This window comes from Carassius gibelio, chromosome B2 (assembly GCF_023724105.1).
Source record: "Carassius gibelio isolate Cgi1373 ecotype wild population from Czech Republic chromosome B2, carGib1.2-hapl.c, whole genome shotgun sequence".
Taxonomy (NCBI): Eukaryota; Metazoa; Chordata; class Actinopteri; order Cypriniformes; family Cyprinidae; genus Carassius; species Carassius gibelio.
This window is the reverse complement of record NC_068397.1, coordinates 12,883,308-12,897,920: the sequence shown is the minus strand read 5'-3', so window position 1 is coordinate 12,897,920 and position 14,613 is coordinate 12,883,308. Positions and strand designations below refer to the sequence as shown.

The 14,613-nt window shown below is 36.8% G+C and overlaps 1 protein-coding gene across 2 annotated transcripts; it reads right to left on the bottom strand.

Annotated features, from left to right (window-relative positions):
• Positions 1-166: 166 nt before the first annotated feature.
• LOC127951586 (elongation of very long chain fatty acids protein 1) lies at positions 167-9,905 on the bottom strand. Of its 2 annotated transcripts, none has more exons than XM_052549568.1 (8): positions 9,658-9,905; positions 4,007-4,098; positions 3,604-3,794; positions 3,023-3,103; positions 2,667-2,723; positions 2,384-2,489; positions 1,984-2,123; positions 167-827 (listed from the first exon to the last, which is right to left on the bottom strand). In XM_052549568.1, exons 2-8 carry the CDS (start codon positions 4,065-4,067, stop codon positions 516-518), a joined length of 948 nt encoding a protein of 315 aa, XP_052405528.1. In that variant the 5' UTR covers positions 4,068-4,098; positions 9,658-9,905; the 3' UTR covers positions 167-515. The 2 variants fall into 2 exon arrangements, with proteins under 2 accessions (XP_052405528.1, XP_052405527.1); XM_052549567.1 differs by lacking the exon at positions 9,658-9,905 and adding an exon at positions 5,569-5,867.
• Between the last annotated feature and the right edge of the window lie 4,708 nt (positions 9,906-14,613).

Below are 14,613 nucleotides of genomic sequence, written 5' to 3'. Positions count from 1 at the left end.
ATATGAAGAAGTGCCAATAATGTAATGCAAACAACGTTTCATTTTCAAATAAAAATCCACCTCACAAACAGAGCATAAAACAAAAAATACAATTTATTATAAAAAGCATTTATCAACTGATAAGTTAGAAACAAGCTCTTAAAAAAAAACTCATACATTTCCAATAAACTGTGAGAAAATATTTATTTACAGTCAAGTGTGGGTTAGGTTTGTGAAAACTGTACAGTGTGCAAACAACTGGGAGACTCATATGCCAGGAAATAAAAAGCTAAGGTCAAGTGGATTTAACCACAGACACATGATGTCAGGTTTCAGAGTGACGTCAACGATTTAGGTGGACGAATTCTCTTCATGCATAGTGCCCCCCGCCCCACCTCCAACATCTATAAATAACAGGAAAGGGGGACCCACCGCCAGATCCAATGTGCCTTTTCATCTCCCATGCAATCCTAAAAAATGTTAATTTGACAAAAATTATCTAACAACAATGTCTCTAATGTTTCTGATTGGCCCATTTAGACCTCCTTCACTTTCCCATTGTGGGCAAATCCATTAGTGTATTGCACAGTGCCATTTTCCAAGTGTTTGCCATTGGCCACTACCACTGGCTCAATTACAGTGGTAATGCCGTTCGGTTTGGGTTTGTCCTCAGTGGAAGCAGGTAGTCGCTTTCCCTTTATGTAGGCCTGGATCCAGAAATTGGAGAAGAGGACGAAGAAAAAGATGCCATAGATCAAGATGAGATGAATGAAGATGGGAACTTGGTATTCACACTTTTCCATAAAGTAATACTGAGAGATATGGACAGTCAACAGCACAAACTGAATCTGGAAAATACAACAGAAAAGAAATTATTGAAATGACAATTGCATTAAATTGGAAGACAAAGTATAAATTATAAGTTTACTTAATTTATATGTACCATTCTGATGAATCACTGAAGCAAATACAGTTTACATTAAAACAAAAGTTTACCCAAAAAATTTATTTACCCAGAACATTTTGGAGAAATTACATCACTTGTTCACTAATGGATTCTCTTATGGGTGCTTTCAGAGTAAGTTCTGATAACAGCTGATAAAATCATCACAATAATTCACACGTAATCCACGACTCATGTTTTGTGAAGCAATAAGCTTCAGGTGACTTTGTTTCTTCAGTAGAACACAAACAGATTTTTAAAACAAATTGTTGCAGTCTGTCAGTCATATAATGTAAGTGGATGGGAATCACGGCTAAAACATACAATTGAACATACATTCAGTTTCTTCACAGAACGATTGTTTTGTGTCTTTACACATCAGTGTATCGCCCCGAGCCGCAGGGTTTAATTTGGTTTTGTTTGTGTATGTTTTATGACTCTCAAAGCCGTGATTCCCACTTAATTGCATTATATGACTATCAGACTGCAACGTTTTGTTTTGAAAATCTGTTCTACTAAAGAGACAGTCACCTACATTTTGGATGCCCTGGGGGTAAGCAGATAAACATCAAATTTTCATTTTTGGGTGAACTATCCCTTTAAAAACATTTTACTGTTGTTTCTCGCTATAATTCATAATCACGAATCATCCACCCATTTTGACCTCTCATATCAAAATCCATTGACACATTTGTTTAGAAATGTTTTTGCTTTCAATGGTGCTTGATCTGTGCATTGATTCATGACTTTTTCACTAGAGAAGAGAATATTATGGATAAAAGGAGTCATATTTCAGGCAAAAACAAATAGTTTAAAGTTAATGATGGATTCTTTTATTACAAACACACAGCTTTTTGCTTCACATGATGTTAATTGATGGACTGGAGTCATGTGGATTACTGTGATGGTTTAATCAGCTGTTTGAACTCCCATTCTGACGGCACCCATTCATTCCAGAAATGTAATTCAAATTTCCTCCAAATGAGTCCGTTTTTCAGCAACTTTTGTGGAATATTCCTTTAATTACACAAGTTTTAGAACTGAAATGAGTTAACACTAACCAGTTGGATTGCAGTCATGTACTTTTTCCACCACAGATACTTCTGGAAGCGTGGCCCTGCAGCAGCCAGACCATAGTAGGTGTACATGATGACATGGACACATGCGTTCACCATAGCATGAAAAGAACCCATGCCACCCGCTGTCATTTTAACATGAAAAGACATAAAAGGAGCAAATGAAACTGGACATCTTTGCATATACATTAACAAATTAATGTCACCTAATTTCACAGGCTTCTAAAATGACAGTTTTTTGTGTGTTTGGTTTTATGAGACACACACAGTTTAAGTTTAAATAGTTTAGGTCACCAGTTTACATGGCCAATATACAATCAAGAGTCTTGAAGCAAAACCATTTAATAATTACTGAAAGCAGTGACAGCAGCACTGATAGACTCACCAGGAGTAAGAGTGATGCCCCACCACCAGGTCCAGGGTAAGACCGAATGATGAAAGATATGCAGGAACGTGACCTGACTGTGCTTCTTTCTCAACACAAAAAACACCTGGATCACAGACACAGTTCTTGTTAACTCATGTAACAAATCATCCTGAAGCCACTGTACTGTATATTGTGCCTATGCACTTGAATAGTGTACATTATCCTATTCCTATACAGCAACGCATCATACAAATAATTTAGAGCACTGATAATCACAGCAAGATAGGAATAAGATCCTTACCGTATCTAGAAGTTCAATATATTTGGAAAAATAGAACAACCAGGCTGCCCGAACCATCTGAGGATACAACGAGAAACACGATTCGTCACAATATACACAATTGTTTAAAAGTTTAGGGGTGGTAAGATTTTTAATGTTTTTGCTTTATATCTTTCTTATGCTCACTAAAGCTGCATTTGCCAATAATACTCCAAAATATGGTCATCATTTTAATATATTTTAAAATAATTATTCAGAAAACAGTCTAATATGCCAATTTGGTGCTCAGTAAGCATTTCTTATTATTATCAATGTTGAAAACAGATTTGCTGCTTAATATTTTCTGAGATTCACAGTGGGACATGAAATAAACATACTCTGAGAGCTTCAGGACTGCTGGAGGGGTCACAGAGGTCACATCTCCAGGTGTACGTAGTTCCCCAGCCAGACATCAGGAACTGCATCAGAGAGATAAAAAATTATACACAAGCACAACAATATGGTCTTTTAAAATTGCCATTATTTAGTCACCCTCATGTCATTCCAAACTGAGACTTTCTTCTATGTAATGCAAAAGACGTTTAGCAGAATGTTCACACTGATCATCCTCATATAATGAAAGTGAACAGTGACCAAAGGCTGCCCAGCTTCAAAAATTACAAAAAGTAAACGTATTATAAAAATGGTAACACTGTCATTCTGGTAGTCTGGTTGTGGCATAAGTCTACTTTTACAGTGACTATTTATCAGAAGTGACCATTCACTTTTATTATATGGACGAAACCAGCGTAGAGATTCTGCTTAACATCTCCTTCTGTGATCTACAGAATCAGATGACTGTTATAAGGTTCTCTAATGAATGAGGGTTAGTAAAAAAACTCGGTTTGAATGCTATGAGATGCAATACCTTGAATTACTCTCCCACACATGCATTTAAATGAATGAAAGAGTGTCCTACCTCATAAACAATGTAGGCGTTGAAGGCCACCATTGAGAAATTATAGACAATCATAGCTGCGTTGAGGTGGAAAGGTTTCCGATTGGCCATGTATCGTGGTCCCACATATAAAACGAGGAGCACGTATCCCAGCAAGATGAACGTCATTTCAATGGGATTCTGCATCAGGGGATAATCTCGCACCCTGGCATCTGCGCAAATTACACAGCAACATCAAACAAGCATTTATTACAGCAGATTTCACATTACCAGTGGCCGAACTCTAGCGCTTTTTACAACAAACGAGTAAAGCTACAACAAATTGTAAAGCTTTAGTAGTTTTGTATGTGCATAACGCATTAAATACGCCAGTGTTATCGATGGTTTATGTTCATCTAAAAGGCATAATGCCATAAACTCTTACCAGTTCTTTTCAGAATATAGTCGTAGATCTTCAAGATGTTTGAAAGCACCTCTTGAAACATCTTGTCTTTATTTCTTCAGACAGCCAATAAACTGGAGGACATTAAGAAATGTGTTAAAACCAGCTGATCAGACAACATCAATCCAGCTAGTAAAGACTGAAAGACAGTAGAGGCAGAGTCAACAATGAAATCCCAGCAAAAGCAAACAGGAAACAGCTGGCCAAGCGAACCTGAGTGGTACATGAGGCTACCAAAGCTGAACTATTACCATTACACTCTTTGGGAATAAAGCTGTCACTGGGGTAATAGACTCAAAAAGTACAAAATTCTACCTTTTGAAAGGATGCTGCCACTTTTTTTTTTTTTTTTCTGAGTGTACTACTATAGTGTCGTTTGATCGGAAAATTATGGTTGTTTTTAATCATAAATGGTAACCTAAAAACTTGATATAGATGTATAATTGAGAACTGGTGACAATTTACTAGCTCATTGAGTATTTAACAGTAAATGCCTGTGGAAAAATATTGGAAAACTATATAAAACAAGACACTGTTGTGCTGTTACAGTTAAAGCTGCTGAAAACCAGACCGTTCATTACCACCGTTCTTGCTCTGTAAGTCAATGTTGAGTAGCACAGAGAAGATTTGACTGCCTCTATACACTATAAACTTAAAAAGGGGGGTTTCGCAACAACGCTCATTTTGGGAGATGCAAAGAACATTTCTAGAAACTAGTTTTGCAATGGAAAGTTTCAATGGATGTTAAAGGCTGGTCATTGAACCGGAGATGCTAGTAAAGAACCAGCCAAACAGAACAAGACTATGTGGGTTGATGTTCGGCAGGAAAACAATGGACTAAGCATACTTAACAGACCCATCACATCTAATGCATCACCACCGGTTTCATCAGAACATAACAGAACCACCATGAAGGCAGCAGAAGTTACAAAATATGAGACAACTCTTACTGTTCTCTGAAAGCTCATGCTCATAGGATCATAAAAAGTTTCTTAAAGGGTTTTTAAACCCTTCACTATGGTATGAGCTCTGAATTCATACCAAATTATGCCTAAAAACTCTGTAAACTCATTCACATGGTAGTGAAGCTTGATGTCATCTGTATAGTACAACCCGGTCTACAACGAACGACTAGTGCAACAGTGCAGAGCCAGTCAAACTGGTGAGGTGGAGAAACAGATATTTATTCTGTCATAGAATCAGATTAACTCGCTAGAGGGGAACTGCTAATCAAAACATAACAATAAATCAGAGTCAATCCTATACACACACAGAGAGAGAGAGAGAGAGAGAGAGAGAGAGAGAGAGAGAGAGAGAGAGAGAGAGAGAGAGAGAGAGAGGGAGAGAGAGAGAGAGAGAAAGAATCAGAAACGGTTGGGATCACAAGAAAGATTTGGCCTAAATTGAACTGATCTAGCTAGTGTCTCATCACATTTCCCAGTCAGTCACCTACCCCACAGTCAAACTACAACAACAAATAATTTGTGAGGGATTCCAATTCTTAATACATTTGATTAAAAAAAAAAAATAGATTTTGAACTTACCTGTTGTCTTTCTGTTGATTCAGTTGAACCCCAGCCAAAAATAAATAAATAAATAAATAAATAAAAAACTAACTAAAATAATACTGCCCCACAGGAGCAAATAAATGGATAATAGTCGAAATGAACTTTGGTTCTTCCCCGTGTCCTTTATCTCTCCTTTCAGCAGTTTTCACCAGAGAACGAATGAATGGAGGAATGTATTCCAGTGGGAGTTTTACCAAGGCAGTGACAGGCCGTGCTCCCTGCCCAATATAAGCCTGAGCAGCAGCTCATTCTAAAGAGACAACACCCTCCTGGTTTCATCGGAGAGGAACCGCCCTCTAAACTCTATAATTGGCTCTTGAGAGTGAGGCTGGTCTGTGATTGGCTCTGATACTGGTCAGGTTTTTATTATGCATTGGAAGTAGGCGAGAATGGAGCAGGGACTGTTCAACAGTGAAAAAGTCTTTTGTTTCCCTTGGCTTAAAAATATGGGCCTATCCAGCAAGAGTAAAACCAATACACAAATACACAAAAAAATGGGAGAAAATTATTGCTATAATGATAAAAAAAATAACAGAATATACACATTTAACAATTAGCTGGATAAAAAGCAAATAAATAAAATAAATCATAATGTGTAACGTAGGTATTAAGCAGATTGGGGTTGTTTTAGTATTATTTATGTAGTATAGTTCTTTTATGGTTTGAGTTAGCGGTTTTTATTGAAAGTTTATTTAACATTTTAGCCTTTTTACGTTTTGCAATTTTTATTATTTTCATATGTTTTTCATCTGTTTGGCTTAATTTTTTTAGTCATTTTTGTATTTTAAACATATACAAGTGAAATATTCAGCTTTTTGAACGTTTGTAAAGTTTTCCCAATGAAATTTCTTAAAATGTACATTTTAAATCTTAACAGAGCCCTCTAACTGTAAGACTCCATGTGGCATACGTTCTACACAGGGACATTAGCAGACAGTTTCACTGGGTTCCTGTAGCACTGGTCGGACCCGTTCCTCAGACGTTGAGGACAGGGTGTGGGATCCGTCAAACTGACGCACTCTTGCAGCAGTCCGGGAGGAGGTGAAGAATGACAAAAATCCTGACATGAGTGGGGAGTCTCTGTGCTCAATTCATTTTCTCACAAAAAGCAGATTGATAACTGACACACTGAGTGCTGTGACAAAACACACTAAAAAAATTAAAATAAAATTAGATTCAATCAATCACACTTCAAGTCTACAAAAATACACATTCATACCCAGGTAATCTCATCATTTATCATTTGTGACTAAAATACCCTGTTATACAGAAAAAGCAGGTTATTTCCAATACGACAAATTCCACATAACCAACAAGTCCTGAAATGGTTATGAAGAGTTTCGTGAACTTCCTGTGGTTGGGGACAGACACTGAGCTTTTCAGATCAAGAGATGAGAAAAGATAGTTACAGATAAACATCCATTGACATAGCTTCATACTTCTCTGGCCATGTAGAGAGACCTTTCCTGAACTCTGTAAACCCTTTTAAATCAAAGCAATTTATTTATATTAATAATTATCCTGACAATCATATATATGCTTATTATAAAAACATAAAAAGATAAGCATGTATATTTATTTTACTTAGCAACAATCATTGAGCTCAATGACTCACTGTGTCTACAGGATACTGGAGGTACAAAAGGTTAGTTTTAGCATTAAAAAAAGCAAAAAACTAAATAAAGCAAACAGACAGATGAACGACGATATCTGAACCATCAAGGCTCAATCCATAGAAAAAGCATTTTATAATGAACTTACAACTACTGTAGCTATTAAGTAATGTGCCAATAAATAAATGAGTTTGCAGCCAGTTTGATTCAGTGATTAATAATTATCCACAGCAGCTGAAGGGGCAAACCTTTGTCAGGGGCAGCATCCTAGCTTCCGATGCTATTAGCATCCCTAATCATTTTATATAATCAAATAATGATATTACTATACATTAAGACAATATATGCATGCAGCTTTACTTTATTTAAAACGGTAAGGGGTCGGTAAGATTTGGATTGAATTTATTTCTGAGGCTCTTATTCTCAACAAACCTGTGTTTATTTGATAAATCTATATATATATATATACACATTATACTGATCTTCTAGCAGTTGTTCATAAAAGCTGCATATGTGTACAGTGATCAGAACAATTGTGGAGTTCTAGGCCTGGGATTTTTATTAGTCACACTCCCATGTGTTACATTCCAAACTGTTATCATCACCTTATTCTTCACACCTGAGGGTCATAAGCAATCTTTTTCTTCACTTCAACCAAACACTTCACTGACAGATAAACTACAACCTTTTGCTATCATCTGCTGACCTTTGACCTTAATTTCCTTCTCCATCACTTCCCTTCAATTCCCAGTACTAAAGTGCAATAACCTAACCTCTTCAGATCACATTACAGCAGAGGACCATTTTTAGACGTTCTCTAACTTTTAGTCTAACTTTTATCATGTTTTAGAAGAACAGTCCTCAACACAACTAAACCAAGACTCTAAAGGACATTACAGCCATTTTTAAACTGTAGGTCAAACCGAACAGCTAGTGTCTCAGTTTAATGAATCAGCTGTCTCTCATTACTCTACTGAATAAACCTTTGCTTCTTGTTTCAGCCCTTGTGACCAAAAACCAAATTAAAGTAATTTTGAATTACGCTTAAATGGACGCATTTTTGGGACTCGGACTGATGACTAGACCGAATGGATGCTGTCCATAATAACTGCTATGAATTGCTGGTGAGACTTTCAGAAACAGAAAGGTGCTGAGGGTCTGGCATTCATATGCTAATACAGACACATCAGCAGTTTCTGAAAATAAATTATGCTAGACTCCATTTAGTATCAGTTTGGGCAGATACTGATGTTTTGGTTAAGAATGACACTTGACTGTAGTGCCGGCATCTATCAACGAAAGCACAACCAAAATCAAAGATAGCACCAATTGAAACTTCAGTGATGGATCACCAGGAATGAATAATGAATTTAGTCTGACGACTACAGCAATAGAAAGCAGACAGATCTCGAGCCACACCTACAGGAACTCATTTATGCAACGTCACACTGTGGGTCCCAAAGTAATAATTAAATGTCACCTACTCAATCACGGATGCTATGCGATTATGACACAGGGAATGTCTTCTGCTTTCTAGAAAAAACAATTAAAAACAACTAATTGAGGTTTTATTAAGATTTTGTACCATTATCAAACTAAAAGGTAGGCCTTGTCCAGATATTGTCCAAACAAATCACTTAATATTAGAGAAGGCTGAAAGTTTGGACACAGTGAAAATACAATGTGTTATCCAGTTTAAAAAACTGTGAATACCCATGTACTGACAGACAGCTATAATAAAAACTTGTAGACCATCTTGGAGCAGCAACAAACCAGCATTTATAAGTGGTCAGGTCTGTTTGAGGAACATGGGTTGTTGCTTAGACCAGCTAGAAACCAGACGGCATGTTCCAGAACACAGACACCAGCCCAAACTGGACTTTCCAGTAGGGACATTAATAAAATGTCAATATGAACATCAAATTTCTTTATAGTAACATTTGCTGAATATGAGAGACACTGCTGAAACTGAATGCAGCTCTTCAAGTCTGTAACAAAGCATAATTTAACACCTCTGTCAACTCTTTAGTCACTTAAACCCAATTCAAATCCATTAGCAATGCCATAATGCCCAAGGTTATACAGTAAACCACACGAGACAATAATAGTCCACCAAAAGTCACATGGTAATGTCAATTAGACTGTTACTTTTTTGCAAAAAAACAATTCTGAACTCAGAAAGGGATAACATGACCATGAAAATTTTTTTTAAATTAATTAACAGACAAATTAATTAATGAAAGAAAGAAAGAAAGATTTTCTGTGTAAAGTGCAACGTGGGTTAATACAGATGGTCACAGATGGTTAACTAACCACAATGCGCCATCTTCCATGGCAAACGATTCAACCCATTAAAACATACTGCATTGCAGAAACAGTATTGTAAAGCCACAAATATCATCTTACAGACTAAACCACTAGTAAGTTTAAAAAAAGACAAACTAAATCCCACCTGATCAAACGTGCGTCATGACGCAGGAAACGCTCTGGACGTCCGGAAGGTCTGGATTTTTGTATATATATTATGTTTTGAGACGTTTCTTTTCATTTATTTTGTCACTTAGTTTGTATCAAGGTGTCTATAAAAGGAAGTTTCTGCTGAGAGCCACACAACATGATTTATACGCTCTCAAGATGCGTTATTGAGAACGACGTACATCTCATATGACGCTGATGAGCTTAATGGGATCCGTGTGCTGCTTCTCCTGCAGTAGTGACTGACCACCAGAAGGCGCCGCTGTTCTACAGTCAAAACAAGTACATTTCCAATAAATAGTGAAACATATATTTTCTATTGGAATAATATTTCATAAATAAACTAGTGAGCATAAGAGATCATTGAAAAAATAAAATTTCTGTTCAGCTGTTTGATACTTACCCTAGACAGGTTTTTAATACAATACATACACGTTTGTTTATATCTCATATGTTAAGTTATATTTTTCATTATAAATATATTTTTTTACCTCATGTATATACAATTTAGTATGACCTCATGGGATGACTCATTTTTATTTCACCATTTTTTTTCTACTTATTTTGTCTTATGTCATCTTCTTAATGTTTTTTTTATTTATTTTTTATAAACATAATTTCCAAAATTGTCAATGTGTCAGACTTGGGTCAGACCTTAAGTCTGACGTCAGTGTGTCAGACCTTATTTTTGTAAATGACACTGAATATTCAAACCTGTTCTAACTTTAAAACACATTGTTGCTAGGCTTCACACAATCTCGTTGTCTCCCAGAGAAACAGCCTTGCAGACCTGTGATATGGATATAGATCAGGCAGCTCACCTCTCTGGTAATTGAGTTCACAGCTGGTAGCTTTACCTCAGCAGACTTCTCACCCGGGAGGGAACAAAGGCCATCCTCTTCCCCGGCGGGTCAGAGTGGCTCATCAATAGCACAGACTTAAATAGATGTCGCAATTACGTGCCTCAGGTCCAATGGGCTAATGATTGTCGGGGGCTGTAAGCTCTTTAGTGATGGCAGCCCACACTGTTCATTTATCCCACTGCATCCTCCTCAGATAGCAGAGCTTCTAAAGCTTCTAAACTTTTGTTTGATGCAGAGTATCATGTCCTACACATTCTCATTGAGAGCTTTCAATGCATGACTTTAATATTGTTTGCAGATGTGGGGTGTTATTGATTTTCCCTGATGTGAACTATTTTCTTGCTATATTTTATGTCGCTGACCATTTATTTAGATAAATTCATATGCAAAAATATACACTGCTCAAATACATTGAGAGAACACTTAATCATTACAGTGTAACACCAAGTCAATGCAGCTTAGGGGATATCAGTATAACCAGCACAAGTGATTGTTGTAAATCAGTTTGACTTGCTTTGGTAATGCTGGTAATCAAATTGTCCCGATTGACATCCATGGTATTTCTTTCCCTACTATGGAAGTCAGTGGGGAATAACTAATGTTTGGTTCTTTAAAATTTCATCAAAATGTTTTCTTTTCTGTTCAACATAAGAAAGAAAATTATACAGGTTTGGAACAACATAATAGTGAGTAAATTATGAGAACATTGGCATTTTTGGGTGAACTATTCCTTTAATGTTTTTGTGGAAACAGTGGTATATGTTTTTAGGATTCTTTGATGAGTAGGAAGTTTTTTTGTAAAAACTGTATTTATTTGTAACAATGTATAAATACATACAGAGAGACATGATCATATAAAATCATCTTGGCATGGCCATTTAAAAAAATTACGCTTTTAGTGTTTACAGAAATAGCAAACAAGCAATGCAAGAAATTTGTCATTAATATGACAAGCAAGCAGTAGGTAGGTCTCTTCAGAACAGATTACTTCCTTGGCATGATTCAGGAGGAGGAACATGTTTCTGTGGAGGAGTCTTACTATTTGTGCAAAAAAAGGTCCAGATAGTTCATTCGGTGATAGCAGGCTCCTTCATGCATGTCTGACTGACAAGAAAAATGATTTGACGGGATTGCTGGAGAGGGTGAAGATGTCTGTGGTCGAGCAGGAGGGCACATCTCCACATCTGAACAGAATAAAAACAAGCCAGTTCAGATACAGGTTCAGGAAGCTAGAAGAAAACCCTGTAGAAATAGCAAGACCTCATTTTGCATTTTGAAGGAATTGTTCATTAATCTCATCACACTAATTCAGTTTGGCTACAGTGTCAAAATGTCATATTTACAAATGTACACTTGTGTTTGGCTAAAACTGTGCATTGGTATTTTGCTTTGCATTGCACATTACTGACATGCTGTGTGAAATAATAGACTCGTAATGTGTGACGGATCAAATTACTGCTCTGAATTATTTAACAATTATTATCTCTGTTCGCCGCAATTCTCCAAACAAAAGGCCGCAACTTAGCAACACACAAAAATTATGATCACATGAACAAAACAAATCAGCCAAAATGAAACGCTACTATTTAATTACTAGCTTTAGATTTAGATCTCACAAGTAATAGAAACATTTCCATCTTTTTTTTTAAATCAACATTATCATGGGTATTTATTCAAAATATAATTCAGCTTTACCATCACAGGAACAGATGACATTTTAACATAGATTAAAAATGGAAAAGTTATTTTAAAGTGTATTAACAATTTACAGTATTACCGTTTTTATGTTTTTTTGCTCAAATAAATGCAGCCTTGGTGAGACTACTTTATACTTTCTGCTGTCAATTTTATACATTGATCCTGATGTTGTTTTAATATATTTTATGGATATAGATAGATAGATAGATAGATAGATAGATAGATATAAAGCAGATATTTTGTTGAGTTACGTATGTTTTGTCTATGGCTCTGACTTAATTTTGCTCTCAGTGGTGAGAAAGAATTGACTTATTGTATATGTGCGCCTGCTTTTGATGTTTATGTCTCGCAGATGAATTACCGGCTGTTGAATTCACAAAAATACGAGCACTATAGATGTAATTCATTTGAGTTACCATAACATAATTGAATTTTTGTTACATAAGCTCCTCTGTATTATTTTTTTCCAGGAAACATACATTTTCAAATTGAATTTTATGCTTAAAGGCACTGTACAGTATTTGAAGGGCTCAGAGCACAAACAGGAAATGTGTCACTTCTTCTTCTTCACCCGTTAACGTCATTTGTTACCCAACTCTGTGGTGTTAATCCCGCTCACCCCCGGCTCCTTCTGTTGCCATGGATATGTCATCCCTATGGCAACTCTTTGTGGATGGTCTTGGGTCCTGAGGGCGGAGGACTCATTACACATTCCCTTCCAGCTCCAAGTCAAAACGGACAAGCTCATGTTCCTGTCATAGTACAGGAACCTTTGTGAAAATGTGCCACAGCATGGCTTCAGAAACACATTAGTGGATCTGATCATCAGTCTTGAACGGACCCACATTAAAGAGACCAAATGAAGAAGATGACCTTTCATTTCTAATATGGAAGAGATTACAAACACTGTACTGAAGCAGACCCCTTTTGAATTCGCTTTATGACACTATTGTTTACAAAGAGGAACAGCATACGTCTGTGTTCAGATGTTATTGTACCTTCGCTAAGTAGTGACAAGTTTAAAAGAAAATTTATGTTTAGTAATACCGATTTAATTGCATTGACAAGAATATTTTCGATTTTTTGAGCTGAACAATGACAAACTTTGTGTTCACTGAACTGAAACGACAGCTGAATCAAAACTGACTTGAGCTGAATAACAATTATGTTACCTTCTGTTACCTTGTTTTGTAATTGATGAGCTTTGCAACATTGACAGTTACTGCACTGAATTCAAACAACACTGAATTAAAATCCCAGCAAACAGAACTTCCTCAGACGTTCTCAGAACTTTAGCACTCTCTTTGGTATTCTGGCCAAGTTATGAACTAACAGTCTGCCGGGTTACATTAATAGAATGTTTGTTCACAGGTTTCTGGTCTTTAATAACATTTTCAAAACATTAACACAGAAACATTCACATTTTGTTATGTTAAACTGCTTTAAATTACCTTTTTTGTTTGTTTCTCACACCAATCTACACTCAATACGTCATACTGACAAAGGACTAACTAAATATTTAGTTCAAGCACCTTAACAGTCTCAAAGCTTTTATTGTATGATGTGACAAGGTTTGCACATCAGTATTTGGCATTTATCTGCCGTTCTTCTCCTCATCTCTTCACCTCTCAAGCTCTGTCAGGTTGGATGGGGCAGATATAGATTTTCAGGTTTCTCCAGAAATATCCGATTAGGTTCAAGCTCAGGCTGTGGCTGGGCCACTCAAGGACATTCACAGAGTTGTCTGTAAGCCACTCTTGCTGTGTGCTTAGGGTCACTGTCCTGTTGGAAGGTCAACCTTCTGCCCAGTCTGAGCTTCTGAATGCTCTGGACTGTGTTTTCATCAAGGCTATCTCTATATTTTGCTGCAGTGTTCCTTCTACTCTGACGAGTCCCTCATTCCCTGCCACTGAAAAACATTCCCTCAGCAAGAGCAGGCTACCTACACTCTTTACTTTTGGGATGGTACTCTGTCTCTTTAGGTGATGAGCAGAGCGGGATCCCTTCATACATGATGCGAATTGAGGTTCATTAGACCAGACAATCTTGTTTCTCAGAGTCTGAGGGTCCTTTTTTTGCAAATTCCAAGTGTGTTTTCATGTGTCTTAACTGAAGATTGAGTATTGAGTATTGCCACACCACCATGAAGACTGGATCGGCGGAGTATTGCAGTGATGTTTATCCTTCTGTAGATTTCTCCCATCTGCATAAACCATATGATCAAGGAGCTCAACTAGAGTTACCATCAGCTTCTTGGTCACCACACTAACCAAAGCCCTTCTCCATCACTTGCTGGCCTGCTCTAAGAATAGACCTGGTTGTTTCAAACGTCTTCCATTAAGGATAATGTATAGGCTACATGCTTCTGTGAA